Source organism: Molothrus ater, chromosome 1 (assembly GCF_012460135.2).
Source record: "Molothrus ater isolate BHLD 08-10-18 breed brown headed cowbird chromosome 1, BPBGC_Mater_1.1, whole genome shotgun sequence".
NCBI lineage: Eukaryota > Metazoa > Chordata > Aves > Passeriformes > Icteridae > Molothrus > Molothrus ater.
Window position 1 is genome coordinate 80,855,981 of NC_050478.2, and position 19,318 is coordinate 80,875,298.

Below are 19,318 nucleotides of genomic sequence, written 5' to 3' on the forward strand. Positions count from 1 at the left end.
CTGGCTGCTTGTTGCCACTAAAGTGTTTGCTGTTCCCACAGGAACGCTTTTGCTATACAAACTGAACAGCTATTTGATCGTTGACACTGGCACTGATTTGTGCAGTAACAGGATGATTAAGTGTATTAGCAGAGTGCCTCATTTACTGACTGATAGGCAACAAACCCTTTGTCTCTTTTCTTTTTTATGATTTTTTCATCTCTTCGCTTTTATGCTTCACTGAGCTCGTATTAGCAATTGACCCACAATGTGGAAATGCAGGCACCGCACGATGGCTTTAGGCAAACAGAAGGATCATCAGTGTACACAAGGCTGAATCAATTTCTCCATTCTCTGTAAGAATGAAATAACTTTTTGAGGCACCTCCATTTGAGCTTTCCTGAAATCCACACAGTGCAGCATAATTGCTTGCAGAGACTTGTCCTAATTGGCAGCTTAAGGAAAGAGGACCAGACAGTTCATACCACTTTCCACATGGAAAGTTCTCCAGAGACCCTTGAAACAATTAAAAGCGTTTCTCTCTTTCTGCCTAAGGTTCATGACTTGAAGCAGCAGATTAAATGATAGCAAATCACACATTGAGGAGTCTGTGAACTTTTCCCAAAGTGGATGACATCCTCTGGAAAAAGACAGCTTGGGAAGGAGAGGAGTACACAGGAGAGAGGAGAGGTTTTGTACTTAACTTTTCTGTAGTACTCCACCCATTGTTTTATATGTATGTGTGCATATGTGCATCTGTAAAAAATTATATCTGGATCTTTCCCCTGTGAAAGCTTTGGAGCTCTCTTTTTTACTGTTGTAATCAAATTGATTGGTTCATTACAGATCCTGAAGGCTTGCATGTTGTTTATTTAGTAAGGAGGTTTATATTTTCTCTTTTTTTTTCATAGTGAGTTATTTCAGTGTTTCTCCTACAGTGTCTCCTACTCTCTCTCTAGGCTTAAAAGCAAAACATTTCCTAATTTGTTCCTCTTAAACTTTTGGGTTGGAATGGATGATGAAAGTGCTACATCCTAAGAAGTCTGTCTGAACAAGTGCTTATGTTTTCTCTTGGTAGGTGGCTAAAAAAAATCAAAGAAAAACTGTTTACTGAGGTTTTAGAATGGAGGTTTTTAAAATATAGTGAATAATCTAAGGGATTATTTTTGATTCTCCTTGGTATTGAATAGACATAGATAAGGCTTTTTTTCTCTCAAAACAAACACCCCCACTGGTTCCACATGTAGTCCATTCTGGAGATGCTACATCTGTGATTTACTTCTGCAATGAACAGCAGCATCTTTCAGAATACTCTCATCCAGCCTGAACTCTCACCTCAACCAGACAGGCTCACTTCTTTCTCAAAATACTCTCACTGTTATCTTGAACTCTCACGCTGGCAGTCACCTTGTAATCACAGCAGACACAACAGATGCTTCCCCTGGGAGTGATGTACAAAATACAGCATTTTTTAAGTGCAAGGAGGTATTGCTCATTTCCCAGCTGCAGGTGAGAATAAATCTAACTGGCAGGTAAATACATATTTATTAAGCCAGGAAGGTTAGAAATATCCATTTGTTGTTTCCATAGCATCCTTTATACTTAATATCCCATTAAAATTAATGTATAGGGAAGAAACTTTTTCACAAAATACTTCCTGTTAGACTCTTTGATCCTTAAGATCTGTTTTAGTTTTTTGTCTGATGATCATCCTACACAATGGTTCTAGAGAAGAGACTGGAGGAGAGAGCATAGAAAAAGATCAACAAGGAGTCCTGCTATCACTTATCTCCCATAAGCTGTTTGCTTTGTAGCACAAAATGTCAGCACATTTATGTTTTAGACACATTAATATGCTCAGGGATGCTGAGAACCCCTTGTCCAACGTAACTGACAAGATAGCTTATCATAACTGTTATCACTTTCATCTTCAGCAAAGTCCAGCCAACTGCCTTTTGTTATGCATAGTTACTACAGAGGAGAATTAATAAAAAAATACTCTTTAAATTCCAGAATTCTGGTTTGCGTTCCTTTTTTCCCAATTTCCCCTGAATCCTATCACCTGGAACAAACTTGTACTACAGACATTGCAGCACTGGAGTTCTTGTCTATCTCCACATCTACTGTTTTTATCATAAATATATATTCTGGTTTTTGCTATTCAGGGCATATATCTGATATAAACAGATGCTTTTAAAGTGAGCTCTTCAGCTGTGGTAAGTAGAGGCTGTATGCAGGGGTTAAGCATGGTCTGCTTACAGTGAATGTGCTTTTTTTTTTACTCTGCCTGGCTATGGAGTAATGCTTTTGCAATGTAATTATTCTTTACAGTGGGATGTCTTTGTCAAAAGACAAGAGCCATTTAGATCAGAAAATCCTAAGACTTAGCATCCTAGTTTCTGAAATAATTGAAATATTTCAAAAGCAAAGACCTTCCAGAACTTGTCTTCACCTTCCACATACAATGGCAAGATAAGCATCCATGCCAAGGAAGGAGACATTGTGCTTCAATAATTTCCTTTTAACAGTCAGTACAAGAAACATGAATGTGAACTTTATTGAAATTGCAGAGAAGAGAACATGAAGTGAAAGGAATGTGTGCCTGTGGATGGCTTGTTTTGAAGTGGGCTGTGCTGAGGAGACCTGTGCATCTACAGGTGTCCAAACAACTTAACTTTGGCAGTACCCATATACTTAAAACCCACAAGGTCGCAGCTGCTTCCTGTTTATGTTATACAACAGCTGGAGATAGCAGCAGAATGGAAAACAGGGTAGTATAGCTGATCTTTCACCCCTTTATGTGCTGAGAACCCCAAGTTGTACAGCTCTGGATGGATTTCCTAATCAATCACAGTGCACTGCACAGATCCCTTGTTCACTGACATGATAATCTTTAGAGCTCCTGAAGAGTTTTTTAGAAGTAAACAATTCCATTCATCATTTCTGCTGTCAAATGAAAAGGATGTTTACATGAGAACATACTGCTCGCTTTGATACAAAGACAAGGCCGTGCCAGTGGTGTCATGACCAGCTGTCAAGTGGGAGATGCCTACAGGCTTCTCTGATAGAATCAGCCACTGGGTTTATGCTGCAGCCACGTGATACCTGCAGCCAGGCACAGCATAGGCACACACTGCCCTCAGGTCAGCTCTTGAGGGAATGGCTAGCCTTTCAATGTACAAAAGTATTCTAGTTAGGATCACTATAGCTGCCAAAACCAGGCATGAAATTATCCTCAGTTTTCTTTCTGAACAAGTTAACAATCACAAGAGAAATTATAATAGTGTTTTCATGTTTATAGACTGAATAATTCTTAGGGTAACAACAAAGAATACTCAGACCTCTTGAACTTGCTTTGTAATGCAAATACATATTTTGTAAAATAAATATTGTTAGTTTAGCAGTAAACAAGCATCATTAGATGTTGCATACAAAACGCTGGTGAAAAGTAAGTTGTCTGCAGACTTGGGCCGTGAAAATGTAACCAGGTGTGCTGGGAAAGAAGTCAATTCATCATTTAATTTCTCTGTCACCATAAAAAAAAAAAGAGTGCTGATTGCCAAATCAAGTGGTTTCCTGGCATCATCAATGCAATTATTTCCACTCCTTTGAATTTTGCATCCAGGTGCTTCTGTTAGCCCTTACTCTGTTGTGAGTTCGGGTGCCTCACTGCCTGTGGTGGATTGTTCACTTTGTCCCCCTCTCTCTGTCCCGTGTGTTCGCAGTGGTCAGTGTACATCCGCGCTGCCGTCCGCAAGGAGAAAGGATTGCCCATCCTGGTGGAGCTGCTCCGGATAGACAATGACCGGGTGGTATGTGCAGTTGCTACAGCTTTACGAAACATGGCCTTAGATGTCAGAAATAAAGAGTTAATAGGTATGTTCTTTCCAAACAATCTATATCTACTGTGGGCTTGGGGGTGGTGGTTTTTTTTTTTCCAGTTCACAGCAGAATGAGCACAATGAAAATTATTCTCACATTTCTAGAACAATTTCTTTAATTCTTTCTCTAGTGTGTCATACTCAGATTTTATGTGACAGCTTGCTAGTATATATCAAGGAATTGTTAAATTAATTAAACATCATGCAATGTTTCTTGATCTTTCAGGCTGTAATCTCTGTAAGAAAAGCTATGGCTTTGTTCTGCTTTAGCATTTCATTCTTAGGCTGGCACTTGCATCTTCCAGATCAAGGATCTAAGCAGGGCACCCCCTCCTGATCCTCAGATTACCTATTGCACGTAACTTTGGAGCCATGAAGTAACAAGTCATAAAAATTTTAAGAAGGTTACAGGAATTTACTGGGCAGATTAGTAGCTCCAGAAAGAGAACTGGGAGACTCTTGCTTCACAAACAAATATGGTCTTAAGGAAAATATGGTCTTAAGGAATAGGACAATAATTTATGTACATCGTTATTGCCCCGAATTCTGATAGTACAGGAAGCACACTACTGGGTTTTTATTTTGTTCAGGTTTTTAGTGGGTTTTTTTAGCTGTAATTCATCCAAACACTGTGGGTCATTGAGCTTTTATTTTCATGTTCTGTCTTTGAAAAATAATCACTTCCTTGATTTTTAACTATTTCAACAATCATAACCAGATTATTTCTACTTCTGTACATTAAGAGCATATTTTCTGTTAATTTTTCCTGACTTGTTGATTTGTTATCATTACAGCATATTTCTTCTCTGCTTTTAATTACAGAATAATATAAATAGATACTATGATCATAATGTTTATTACTTGCATCCAGTGCTGTCTTAGGGTTAATGCTTCTTTACAGCAGTGCTCTGCAAGTTGTTAAAACAAGGCAATCACTCCTCTCATATTGGGAGGGGTGTCTTATTGTACTAATGTTCCCAGATCTACAAATTTCATTTAGGAATGTAACACTATACATTTAAAATTGAGCTGTTTCACTCTGGTGTGCCATTCAAAATACTGGTTAAATTATGGGTAGTTAATTGGCACAACCTCAACATTTTAGTATTTTATGAAATTCTTAAATAACACATCATAAAAGCAAAGATAAATTTAAAAAATGTGGGAAGAGTCTGGTGAATATAATAACCTAATATATTTATTTATGTAGCCAGCTGATAATAGCTGTAGAGGGCTGCTCTGCTTTATGTTATTTGTAGGGTTATTCTGAGAAATTGTACTTCATAATTGCAATAGTAATTCGCTGCAGCTTAAAAACAACCCAAACATGCCAATATGACAGGGGAGTTATGATTATAATTCTTGGACCATTTCAGCTGTGATCTTTGTATGTTCATTTCTTTGGCTTTCATTATTGAACTTCAAAGAAACAGTAATAGCGGTCATTACTGCTCTTGTTCTCTAGTATTTCTTAGCAAATAGGGCCTATCATGCAGCTGATTTTCAGAAATGCTAAACATCAGCAGTAGTCAAGGATTTCAACTCATGTTGTAGTCCATCCATTTTTGTGATATTGCACTTCTGTGTATTGTATATGTATTGGAGGATGCCTTAGCTGTTGCTATGCAAAGGAAGCCTCAAAAGGAGCTTGTGCTTTATCAGGGTAGTTCCTCAGGCATCCTTCTGCCTAGGCAAAATCAACATGCTATTTATCTTTTCTCTTTCTGATTGTTGTTAGTGCATCAGGTTCTTGTGCTGACACACTCTGCCTCACAAGCTGGAATTTTCCCCATAAAACAACCTTTCCTAAAGGTTATCTTTCCTAAAGGAGAATTTTCCAACTGTATATATAGTAAAGTTACATAGCTAGAATTGAGTTGGTTGGGGGGTTTTTAGTGCCTTTATAAAGCTTTCTTTTCAGTGGTGCTGTCGTTTCATTCCCAGCTGACATTTTTTTACAGAAATGTGCCAGAGAATGATATATTTAATTCTGCTGCTGCCAAGCAGGCCATAAATCAGTATTGAGGAACCTGGAAAATATATTAGAAACCTTGCCAAAATCCAGGCTCACCTGTACTGCTCTACAAAACAAACACAAAGACCCTTTTCTCGATGGCCAGAAGTTTTGTACTAGACTTCATTGAATTGACCAATCTGTTTTGTTTTTCACACAGATCTATCAACTATGATGCTATATTGCTAAAGGCTGGTGAGAGGCTTCTCTTATAATTTATCTGAGCCATCCCCATAGCAACATTTTCTTTATTTATATTGAGGTCTTCTTCCTGGGTTTCATTTCAGGCATGCTCCATGTCTTTAAAAGGACCTGCTCTTTTCTCCTTCTTCATTGCTTTTGCATTGTGCCGTGTGTCCCTTGGCTGAGACAGCAGACATATTCATCCTTCTCCTTCCCAAAATTCAACTGCACTCAAAAACATGGTAAATCTGGCCTGGAATAGATAATACAACACCCAATTTTCTCTTCTTGAACACACTGCCCAGGTGCATTCCTGGTCACGGGTTAGACCACATTCATTTTCACTTGACTTCCAGGATCCTTGTTTGCATAAAATAGTTCATAGTCTTTGTTGTTCCCAAGAGAGCACCCAAGGGAAAGGTTTCTCAGCCTTTTCTCCCACAGCTGAGGAAAAGATCCACTACTGATATTGCCTGTTTTGTTCTTCCTTGGTTTCAGTGATCTAGGCTGCACAGCATCCCTGTGTCCCTCTGGTATCACATTTTTCCACTTCTATTCATGTGCTCAGCATTTTGGAAGGCTTCTTTTCCTTCCTTGAAGCAGGTTCTGTCTCTGCTAAACTTCTCCATGGGTCCATTAGCTTCTCCCCCCAGCCCCTGTAAATGTCACTGAATTGACAAAAATCACTTTTATTTGTTTTCAACTGTTCACTTAGGCAGAAGAAAATCACTTTTGTTCCACAGGTCCTCTAAAAGCTATGTTGATGACCTTTGTGCAGTTATGTCATTCCCATGTTCTTTCCCTCTTCTTCATCTGTCCCTTTCTCTCAAAAAAAAAAAGGGTGAGTAAGGGAAAGTAGAATAACAAACCCACCATTCTGTGTTCCTCAGAGTTATACTGGCACCTTAGTTTGAGGATATGATATTATTCTCTTTCTGCTGGGAATGCAGTTTTTAAATTGAGGATTTTCTGCAGACCTCTTGCTTCTGGCAGTGCTGGTCAGGCCAGCACCTCACACCAAAGCTGTGCCACTGTCTTCCCTACAGGAGTGCACCTACAAACTCCATTTTCTAAAGCCACATTTTGTTGCCATGGTATCAGAAAACCTAATACAATACAATAATATTGCTAATACAATATAGTTTCTTTAATTACAAATAACTTGGATGAGCTGGATGGGGCAGAAAAGTAAAAAATAAACCCATCTCCTGTAAACAGCATCTTTGCAGGATGAATTGTTTCCTTGCTGTCTGCCCCAGCAACCTTCAGTGGCTTTCTGGTTCAAACGCCCTCCACAGCCTTTCTGGTTCAAAAGTCCTCCTCTGGTTACCTGAGCCTGCACTGTACACTTGTGTCCTTGGGATTCTCCCAGCCAGCAGTGGTGCAGCAGCCTCCCTTCTCTTCCCACCCTGCATGTGAGAAGGTTTCCAAATCAGGATTCCCCATTCAGTCCTGGGAAACAAGCCAGCTTCATCTTTCCTTTATCTGAAAGACAGACAGCATTTTCCTCTCCGCTGCTATCCATGACCTCTTTAACAAAGGAGATTATGCATTGTACAGTTAATTGAAAAATAATGTGACTTGTTATTCTACCTAAACAAGCAGGTACAGACTATTCCTGTCTGAAATTTTTGAAGGATGACTATCCCCAAAATTTGTGTTTTCCTTGTTCTTCTGTTTGCACGGCAGTCACCTTTTATTTTAAATGGAAATTACTGTGGTATTTTAAAGTGCAGTCGGTGGTCTTTCAAACAAGTTAGGCTGATTTTTCTAGCTGCCCCAGATGAGAAATTTGTCACTATTCATGTACTGCAAAATATGTACAATATAGGATTTTTCCTCTTGAAGGAAAATTTGGAATTTGTATTAGTACTGTTCAGTGGCAAGTCCACAGAGTACGGGCTTTGGAGAGAAAGCAGAGCTGGAGGTAAAATGTATAAAACTTCAATGCACAGTCTTGTGTTTTAAGTCATTCTGTCACTTTCATTTTATCCTGACAATGATTTCTAATGCTGTTCTGGGTCAGAATTCTGATTAAGAGGAATATTGTACTAGTAATTGAAAAGAACCATTCTTTCTCTTGGCCTCTTGGTCTGCACTTTTGCAGTAAAATAAAAGATTTTCTTTCCTTTTTTAGAGACTGGTATTATTTTAATCCCTTGGGAAAAAGGAGGACAGTTCCACTTAAAAGTTTTTGTTGACTTCTTGAATTGTGTAGAAAAGAAGTCCTTGCATATCTATGCCCTTTAACTGTTTAGAGAATCCAGGTGTCTGTTCAGGGCTCTAGATTCTATGGAGTTTAATGGGATAAGTTGAAGTGTTATAATATTTAAAACTTTCTTGTTACGACTGTTGTTGTAAAAGCTTGATTCAGATAAGTAAAGTTAGTGGTACAATTTCTTCTGCCTTCACAGAGTTTTGAATTAGGTTTCAAAACAGGGCCTGTAGCAGGGCTCATTTTTAAATAATGGTTCTTGAGTTAGGGACTGTGTGTCTGTACTGAATTATTATCCTCTTTTCACTGTTTGTCTGTCAGTAATGCAGTTATACATGCAAAATTCAACAGTAGCACATGAATTAAATTATTACCTAATGGGTGCTGGAAACTGCTTACTTTTGCTAGGTGTCTAGAAGTTCATTGTCTAAGATAAGATGCCTGTATTGGATGCCTTATAGGTGACTGAGAGACTCACAGAAAGCTACTTATTTAGTCTAAAAATAAGATACTACTTATAGTGAGAAGATGGAAGTTACCCTATATTACTGTATCACTGTTGTTTAGAGATGAAAACCAACTAAGAAGTGTGTAAATTGTCAGTGTATGTCTTTTGATCTCATAGCAGTGTGAGTCTGTTTGGGTGCCTGGTGTTTGTTTCAAAGTTTTATTGCTAAACTTGAGAAAGTTTGACTGAATGATGTATCAGGAGTTCACAACTCTAATGAATTGTTAGATTTGCAGAATAATTCATGTTGGAAGGAACCTCACAGGGTCACCTTGCCTAAGTTCAGATATGTTATTTCAAAGTGTGATATCAGCATTTGGAAAGACTGGTTGTTAGCTGTGAGGCTGAAAATGGATCAGAATGAAGTATTTTCATTCTCAGAGCAGAACATGGCTCTTCTGGTGTATTAACAGCTACATGGAATCCTCCTATCTTAGAGCATGGTTGCATTTTGGTTTAGAATTAGTAATAATTCCAAGAGAAAAGTGTTTCCAGTTTTGTAGTTACAAGAACAGCAGATGAGTCCTAGTAATGTACATTGATAGGGAATGTGAGGTTGTGTTGGGAGGTGATTAAATCAAATATGCAGCTTATATTCCCCTTAATAGTGCCTACATGCAGCTTTCTCTTATTTTTGGATGTGAGCATTTCCGAATTTCTCACACATGCATCTGCTGACAGTGAGAGAGAGTGAATTTTCTTATTGCATTTTAATTGATGTATAAAGTATCTTAGTCACTGGAATGCTAAATTGACATAAATTTGCAATGCAGAAGATTCCAGAAAGCACTAATCAGGCATTTGTTCAGAAGAAGGTGACAACATAATATATCCTGCAATTTTTAAATTTATGTCCGTTTTTATTGCACTTCATTTTTGTGTTTGATAGTTGAGCTGGGCAAAACAATAAACAGATACCTGAATGAGAACAGGCTGTCATCAAGAAGTTGAAGAAGTTGATTTACAAAATTAAACGTATTGTCATGCATTAATAACTGGTGCTCCTTACTCTTCATTAGTGACGAGAAAGATGCTATTTAAGTTAGTAAAGGAGTAATTAAACTATGATGTTTTATAGAACCTGTATAGCAACATCTGAACTCCCTGGTTTTTGGTGTTGTATAAATAAGTTAGCTGAGAATTTAACCTGATAAATGTTTAAATGTTAAGTACTTCTTCCGTTGTGGTGTAAAAGCCTTGTGTCAAGGAGATGCTGACTTTTCATGTGCCTTAGCCACTTGCATGTTGCTTTTTGCTCTATGTTTCCTCAAATATATTTGTGTCAAGCAGACCTGGTAATTACAGAGGTTAGAAAAAGTTTTCAATCTCAGTCATTTCTTATTAAGTAACACTCTCACATGAAGATTTAGGAGGAAAACTAACATTGGTAAAACTGAATTCTTTTTTTTAGTATCAAATTGAAGATCAAACACTTTCAGAATTCGATCAACTCTTCTACATCTGAACTTTCCTATTGCCTAAGTACACCTGTCTGGATTTGGAGGGATTTTTCTCTTCCTTCAAATATCTGAAAAAAATCGTGTTTCAAGTAGTCATCTGGGCTTCTGAACAGTAGAAAGAAAATGGCACCACTAGGTGTTCATCCCACTTACCTCTATCACATAAAATGTTTGATCTTAAAGTCTAATGAGTTCCGTGTGAGAACCTAGAGAAGTGGCCAGAGACTGAGTGGCCAACTTCTGTGTCACTGAATCCCATCAGAAGTTGTTCTCGTAATACAGACTGAGCAGTGTCCTGCTCCCCTTTAATTAGGTCAATAGACTTGGCAAGGGCAATTAGTGAAAAAGCTCTACAATTTTTCATTGTCACCCAAAACAGCAGAAATAACTGCATGCAGATTCAAATCTAGGACAATGGGGAATACTGCTTCCACAGATCTGTTTTTAATTGTAATGTCAAGTTAGAGAATCATTTCATCTCTGTCATAGTAAGGTCAAGATGCTCCACAAATTGTAACCACAACCCAGCCATAGGTCAGCTGTTCCTTCTAGTGGAATAAACTGTGGGAAAATGCCTGTAAAATGCCTGTATTTCTATTTTAAGTGCTGTAATCAAGAGAGTCATCTTCAGTATTGCACCATGACAGCTTCTCTAGATGATGATGGTAATGTTAAATGATGCCATATAGAGCTTTAAGGTTTATAAACCTTGAAGTCTTTATTATAGGTTTTATCATTTTGTATTCACATTCAGTATTACTTAAGATTGAATTCTGAATGCAAGTCATAAAAGTTGCAAAATCTGGTAGAGGTGGCCCAAGAAAGCCTAGATTAATTGTGACTGCCAAAAACACCACCACCTCCAAGAACAGCTGAGGGATGTGCCTTTTCACTTCACTGATGTGCATTTCACACATAAGAAAGTGCCCTGACCTGCACCTTACATTTTGTTTGAGATAAACAGTTTCTGTTCATTTCTGTTCTCCTGCACGAGATAGCAGGCAATTAAACTGTAACTGCATCTGCTTTTCTAACTCAGAAGATTGACATTTCAAACAATTTAATATTAATTTTCATCTCTGCTTCTCAGTATGTTCGTGCTGAGAAGTGCCACTTACCTTTTGGAGTTCTGATCTAAAAAGTGCGTATAATTTAGTCACATGAAATATACAAAGGTAGAAATGCAAATTTCAGAAACTGCCAAAGTAATTTTAAAAGCACTTTTAAATCCATGAGAATGGAAAAACAGCTTTGAAAATCCAAGTTTTGTGACAGCCTTACAGTAACAGATAAGTGTATCAAAACATGTTTCCAGCCTATTCTGTATGAACTTCAATTAATGAAACAGCAAGCTAGTTTTATTCTCTGTAAGATTCAAAATAGTGTTTTCCCCTGAAATACATATCACCTTAAATGACTTTTAAATTATAGAAGTGACATATATGGCATTTTTTTACTAAAAGCACTTTTCTTTGAAGAAACTCAAATTCCCATTCATGAAATGTCAGTGCAAGACAGTAGAACATGACAGGTGAATTAGCATTTGATAAAGGAATGTAGTTTTCTTCTCACGTGTGAAGACCCTGAGAATGGGTCTGGGTCACTGTAGTTTCAAAAGATGTTGAAGGTGGATCTGAGAAATGGAAAAAATTTAAACCAGTAAGAAAAGGAAGGATGAATGTGTATTGATTAAATTTAAACTACCTATAGATGGCTTTCAGTCATATTAACAGTAATTTTCTCTGTGCATCTACATCCATGCACTCTCTAAATTAGTGCAGTTGTTCCTGCAAAATCTCATTCAATCCTAGTTCCCAGGTTAGATGTTGACAGGTGAAGTGGGCAGCACACAATGTCCCTCTCACCTCATGTGGCTTTTGAGAGATACTTCCACTTCTATTTTAGTGTCCCCAAAGTTGTTTTCTTCATGTTTTAGAGTGTTTGAAAAAGAAAAATGTTAAGGACAAAACCCGAACAGCATTCACAAAGGTAATACTGGTAGAAAATTCTGATTGCAGGGACCTAAGCTATGTCCTTGCACAGGAGGACTAATTGTAGGCTGACACAGAAATAAAATACCTGCAAATATGCAACCCCTGTGTTTGTCATCATCTATTAGATTTAAAAATGCACCATAGAAAGTCTCATTTTCACTGGATAAAAATGTAACTGTCAGGGTTTAGAAATGGTATTCCTTAATTTAGTGCTCCCACTAAAGTGAAAAACCACAAGCTGCTTCCCTGTCCCCATCCTCTCCAGTGAGAGACAAATGGCAGACATACCAAGCTGAGATAAGAACAATTTACCGGAAACTACAATGAGATAAGAAGACAGACAGTAACAGGAACAGCAACAAAGTTGATAACAAAAAGATACAGAATTGATACAAAAAGAGGCTGTCCTACAGGCAAAAATTGGTCTCCAACCAGGACAGTGAACAAAACAGTGGACAGACTGTCCACGTCCATGTTTTCTTTTTCCCTCAAGCTTGAGACAGTGATAGTGCTTAATAACACCATATCTTGGCCACACCTACACAGCTCCAGGCTCTGCCCCATCACAGCTACTCAGAAAATTAACTCTGTCCTTGACTGAAACTCAGACAACAGCAAAGATAAAAGATACCAGAGAGTTAGTGTTCAAAGAATGCAGGATTAGGAAAGATTGTGAATGTCTGGATTCTTACAAGTGGCATTTTAACTAAATCTCAGTGCAGTTAATTTGAATTTATTTATTCTTTCTATTCCTGGCCATTAGGTGCTTGCACAATATTCTGGTTCATAGCACTTGCCCAGTATGGGCAGAAGGTGATGGTAGCTTTGGTGGGTTATATGCACTCTGTGCCAAAATACCTGTGAACATGTGTTGGTTAAGTCTTTGATGGATATAAAAAAGGCAGTCAGTCACAACACTTGATGGCTTCTGCATGCCATCTTCAGAGGCTTCTGTTTTCTGACAGTTTAATTTGTCTTCATTAAGTACTTCGATGTAGGATGTTTTCGCTTGTAAGAGCCAAGTCATACCCTGGTTGTTTCCATCATTTATTATGAGTTTCAGTGTTAAAGGCCCTTGTTTCAGGTAATACTAGTAAAACTTCAAATATACTCCTAATTACAGAAAGCAGAATAATGGTCTTTTGCTGCAGCCTTTGCAAATGAATGCTTATGTTTCCTATGAATATTTTACCTTTATGCGCATGTAGCCTCTCAGAAGGCACTGTCTGGGACTGGCTGCTAGCACTGTCACTATATCTTAGGTTTCTGGTCATTTATGGGCTCTTTTTTTTTTTTTATTGGTTAAATAAGTCTTAGAAAAAATCCACTTCCACCCCTATTTAACAAGCAGTATTTTACAAAATCAAAATCTTCTGTTTCATGCCTGTAGCTGGTGGAATTGAACAGCAGCAGTTTTGGAATAGACAGTTACAAAATATTAAAAGGGTAACAAATTCTCATCATCTGAGATAAGTGAGGGAATAATCAATTTGCTGAGGGGCCTTATTATCATAATTCCATAAGGTAAGACTGTGATTCTTCTACTTAATATCTCGATGGGCTCAATTAAACAAAAGTAAAGAAATGTAGTTTTGCTCCCAAGGAAAGCCTAGAGAACCTTCAGAATCAGCTTCAAAGCCCCATTGATCTCTCCATGGCATCTCTATAAAATTACTTGAAATCTGGTATTACTGATACAATCTTCTATGTTACTATGTTTTCCATTTTCCTTTTGCTTCCTCTTGTGGCTGTGTTACGCAAGAGGTTGTGTGAATGTGAAAAAAATTCAATGACTACCCCCTAGATTTAGCAATTTTATATATGTATAATGTAAGATATTTTATAATGATAGATTGGACTTCAGGAATTGACCTAAGAAAGTATTAAATGCATTAATGCTTAAATCCATGCTTTTTGTGTTGATGTGTAATATGAGTAGTGCAGTTTGAAAGACCAGGTTAGGACAAAAGAAAACAGCATGTTGTTAGCACTTAAAATTGAAGGCCTTTATTGTTTGAAAAAATGAACTAAATAATTGATAGAATTGCTCCAATATTCCAGAATGAAGATTTTAAGTAAACATAATCAGAGAGACACCTTTAGAGAGATAGTTTTGAGAATTGTCAGTAGATTGACAAGCCCTACCTTACAAAAAGAAATAGAAATTAAACCTACCTTGCTGATGGTTTATAAACCTTGCTAAATGTGCAGGGAAGGAAACAATAATGAATTTCAAAATTGCTTGTCTTTATGGTCTCAGTTGTTAAGTAATTGCTAACAGTCTGGGATACAAATACTATGAAATTCCTTTGGTCACTAGAGGATATTGTGCCAGTTTACTTCCTTTAGTCCATATAAGCCTAAAAATTAGGTTAACTGGGTAACTTTGGAAAATATACCTAAAAATAAAGTAAATTTTTCAGGTTGTAGGGAAGGCTTCAGTCTGCAAGTGCAATAAAGACAAAATTTGGTATTACTGGATCTGTTTGGCTTGGAAGGGGCCTCCAAAAGTCAAGCTGGTTCAGTAACAGAAAGTTGCTTCAAACTTTATCCAGCAGATGAGATGGAGATTCTTCAACCTTCCTGGGCAACCTCTTCTGTTGTTTGACCACCACCATAGCAAAATTAGTCTTCCTTTATCAGATGGAATTTCCTGTATTCCAGCATGTCTTTTGCTTCTTTTTCTTAGACTGTGGAACTCGTTAAGATGATCCTGACCCCATCTTCTCCACACCATTCCATTACGTAGAAGTAAACAATAGCAAGATCTCTCCATAACCTTCGTTTAAGGCCCAGATGATGCAATTATTGTCTGCCATGTGTTCCAGTCCCCAGCTGTCTTTGTGGTGCTCCACTGCACTTGTTCCAGTATTTTGCAATGCCTTTTTGTACTGGGCAGAAAAAAACTGCATGTGACACTCTAGGTGTAGTGCAGATGCAGAACTTTTTGAGTGAGAGGAAGAATCATATTTTTGTTGGGTTGTCTAGACTCCATGTAATAAAGCCCAGGATGTCATTGGCCTTCTGCACTGCAAGGGCACATTCTGGATTCATGCTCAACTTGTCTACCAGCACTTCTAGGTTTCAGGGTTTTTTTCTTTAAAAATTGCTTTCTAACCAGTTGGCACCCATCTGTGTGCTGGTACAGGGGCTTGTTTAATCTTGAGTGCATTTGCCTTTGTTGAACTTTGAGTTTGCTGTTCAGCTGTCCATCTGAATAGCAGTCCTGCCTTTCAGTGTATTGACTAGTTCTCCCAGCATCACATGGTCCACATTCTTTCTTTCTGTCCAGTCCTTCAGGCTGTTAATGAAGATGTGAAACAGTCTTGCCCCCAGTACCACCACCTACAGGGCACCTCTAAGTAACCATCTGCCCGCTGGGTTTCATACTGGCAATGAAGCCCTTTGTCCAACCAGTTTTCTGCCCAACATATCATCTACTTATCTGGTCAAAATCTCAGTAAGGACACTAGATGGAGAAAGGGTAAACTGCCACATTTGTTATTTCAAGCAGTGTAAAGTCTCTAATTCCTAAATTAGAAGTGGATAAATGCAATTTAAATGTCTTTAACCTCAGTGACATCATTGCAGATACTTAAGTTACTTCAGGACAAGGTTCACCAAATTTTAAACCACAGATTCAGTGTGACAGTGTATAAGCTTCAGGGAATAACCATCTTATTGTGGAATCAGGGCCATAATAGGATAATTTTAACTAAATTCACTCAAACACAGAAGTTTGCTTTATTTACCAGAGAGAATTGTAGTAGTAGCTCCATTTGTTGCATTTTTAGTAAGGCACCGTACTTGCAGATTTTAAAAAGGAAATACTGTGGAATGTCATAGAATACCCTAAGTTAGAAGTGACCTGCAAGGATCATCAAGTCCAACTCTTGGCCCTGAAGAGGATGATCCCCATGAGACACCATGTGCCTGAGAGCATTGTCCAAACCCTTCTTGAATTCTGTCAGGCTTGGTGCTGTGACCACTTCCCTGGGGAGCTTATTCCAGTGCCCAAGCACCCTCTAGGTGAAAAACCTTTTCCTAACATTTGTCTTTGGAATTGTTTACTTTCAAATCAGTGGAACTAAATGCAATTTCTCTAGTCTTCAACAGTGATGCCTACTATTAAACTAACCACATGTAGACTAATAGATTCTGATGTGATACATAATTCCATTGTGCAGCAATAACATGAATTTTAAATTATTTCAAACTCATGGAAAAAAATGGTTGTAAGAAATGTAATCAGAACACTCTTATGTACAAAAGCATTTTTATTCTGTCATTTAAAATAACTTTATTCAAATTCACCTCTTAATATCATCTGCATATTATCTGCATATTAAATTGATGTAGAGTTCCTTTAACCTAATCTTTATTTATATTAATATATACACACTGCAGCACTATATATGTATGTGGTAGTGTATGTTCATATATATTTAGGTAGGTTCTCTTCCAGCCTTTAAGCTGCACCAAAGAGGAAGAGAAGCTGTGCTAAGGAGTACACGTGCACATAGAAAATTACTCCCTTCATGTAAAACACACATTGTATTATGGCATACAATTGCAACAGCTAGAAGGAAATCTTGTTGCTGTCAGCTTAATCATCTCATGGGAGCTAGAAGGAATTTTTCCATCAAGTTCCTGAGAAGCAGGATTCAACTCAGAGTAGCAAAGCAGCATTATTAAGATAGAGTGAGTAGGCTGCATAGGTACTAATCACCATACAATGCCAAACAATGTTCAAGTCTACTTTAAATCAATTAATTAAATAGGAGAGTAAAGGGAAAGTACAAGTGATTCTTACCATGTTAATAACATCTGGGTAAAATTCTTAGGTGCCTGATGGTAAAATAAGAACTGAATTTCTGTTTTCAGTCATAACATAGGCATTAAATGGACTGTTTTAAGGAACTAACAGTTTATTATGAAAATCAGAGTTGGAAGCAGGTTAATTCACTTTGATCCTTTGAAAATACTGTACTTCACCATTAAGTATATTTAATAGAAATAAATTAATGTTAAATATATTATATAATACAGTTCATTTTTTAATAGTGGAATTTCTTTTCACTCTGAAAATTATAGGTTCTCAGCTGATTGAGTTAGCCTGTTTAAGAAACTACAGTTCCCTAAGCTAACCCGTGGTAATTCACCGTGACCCAGTCAGTGACAGAATATCCTCCTGCTTCTGGGTTCTATTCAGCCCCTCATTAGCACATCACAACTACATTGAGTCAGCACTGCCTGACTAATCTGTCAGAATGAACTGGGGGAGCAAAAGGATTACTGTTTCCTCTTGCAGACTAATTTCATTAAACACAACAAACTCAAATGAGTCAGATGAGCAGCCAACCTGAGATGTGAAAAACTCTGACTCGCCCCACTAGTGCTTATGAGGCTCAAAATGATAAATTTTCACATACTGGAGGTCTGCCCACAGCCTGAAAGATGTTTTATTTTGTTAGAATCCAGCCACCATGAAGCCTATCTTAATATTATTGCATTACTGTAAACTGTTGCTTTACTAAAAGCCCACCCTCCCCTGTCTTTCCTCCCTCCCTCCTTCCATCCCTCCCAAAATAAAATGAAACAAAACAAAACAACCAGTTTTGGGAATTCCTTCATGTCTTACTGGAAAATTAGAATAGGAAAACAGAGAAGCTGTGTTCCTTGGACAGACAAAAGCAGGGTCCTTTGGAATATAATGGTATCAGGCAGGCTGGGAAGCTGGCATGTATAATTTCTCTACAGTGGTATTAAATCTTCAGCAGCTAAAGGTGTTATCCTCTGCTGTACGATTCTGTACCACAATGTCTAAATCAAGCCCCAAAGAAAAGGCCATATCTCCTTCTCTCTTGTGAGCCACTAACAATCTGAAATACCAAGTACATCACAAGCAAAGCCTTTGAGACAGGGTGTTCTGAGGGTGGATTTTTGTGCATTATCCACTGTAGTTAAATCCATTCTTCTGCCTTGGGATTGAATATGTATATGCCTTATACTGAAAGGCTCAGCTTCTTCCTAGGGAGACTGAAATTCATCTCGTTCAGTTGTAGCCCTGTTCAAGCATCTTTCATTCAGTAGGACTTTTCTGATAAGCTGTGCTCAGCTTACAGAAACTTCAAAGCTGAGGCAAAGTTATTAAAAGAGAGAGAGAAAAGAAGTGCACCTCTAGTTCAATCTTCAAACAATACAAAAATCGATTAAAAGTCAGAGATTAGCTTCACTGTAACCCTTCCCACATTCTCATGAAAATTAAATGTTGTCTCTTTCCTTCCCCATTTTATTCTAAAATCTACTTAAAACTTAAGAGATCAGTAACTATTAGTCTGGCAATATTAATAACAAGCTGCACTTTAGAGCCCTTTGACTAGAGATTAGTTGTAGAGTTGCCACCAAAGAAAGAGAATGAAATTATTTACAAAGCAAATACTAAAAAACCTCATCTTGAAGCTGGAAGAATTCATTTGCTTCAATCATTCCTGAGCAGCAAAACTCTAAGTCTTAGGTGGCTTCTTGAGTTGGACTTTGGCCTATCTTGCCTTGGTTTCTGTAATCGTGAGTGAATAATCACGTGTGGCTTTGTCATTGTGAGAGACAATGATTGTGCAGAAAATGTCTAGACATCACCCACTAAAAGGAATTCTAAAAAGCACATCATTATTATAAAATGATGGAAGTACTTCCAGAAGCAGTGGTACTAATTTGAAAGTTAGGATGGCATGGGCTTTTTAACCAGTCCTGGGGCACAGCCTGGATTAGATTGCAGTGGGAATCCAGGAGAAAGCATCCAAGGTGAGCTGTTCACACCCTAATCTTCCTGGAAAGAGCAGTGCTTTTGAATATTGGCCCATTAGTGTGTGTGCATAACTTTTGCAGGATGGGTGAGCCAGAGTAGGCACTTGGCCATCTGGCCATGGCAGCAGCTGGCCCAGGAGCCAGGTCACCTGAAGGCTGTGAACAAAGAAGAAGAATATTCCCTGGATTATAAAGAGGAGTGTAGGAAGATAAGATGTCTCAGCATTCTGCTTTGTATGATTCTGAAAGAAAGGGAGCAGACAGCAACAAGCAAGAA

General features: G+C 37.9%; 1 protein-coding gene across 7 annotated transcripts in view; it reads left to right on the top strand.

Moving 5' to 3' along the window:
• CTNND2 (catenin delta 2) overlaps positions 1-19,318 on the top strand; it is a 637,277-nt gene that overhangs the window by 562,753 nt on the left and 55,206 nt on the right. For all 7 annotated transcript variants that reach the window (XM_054516522.1, XM_036404384.2, XM_036404386.2 and 4 more), the window contains one exon: positions 3,705-3,855. In XM_054516522.1, coding sequence (XP_054372497.1) covers positions 3,705-3,855 — 151 coding nt within the window. The remainder of the gene's footprint in view (positions 1-3,704; positions 3,856-19,318) is intronic.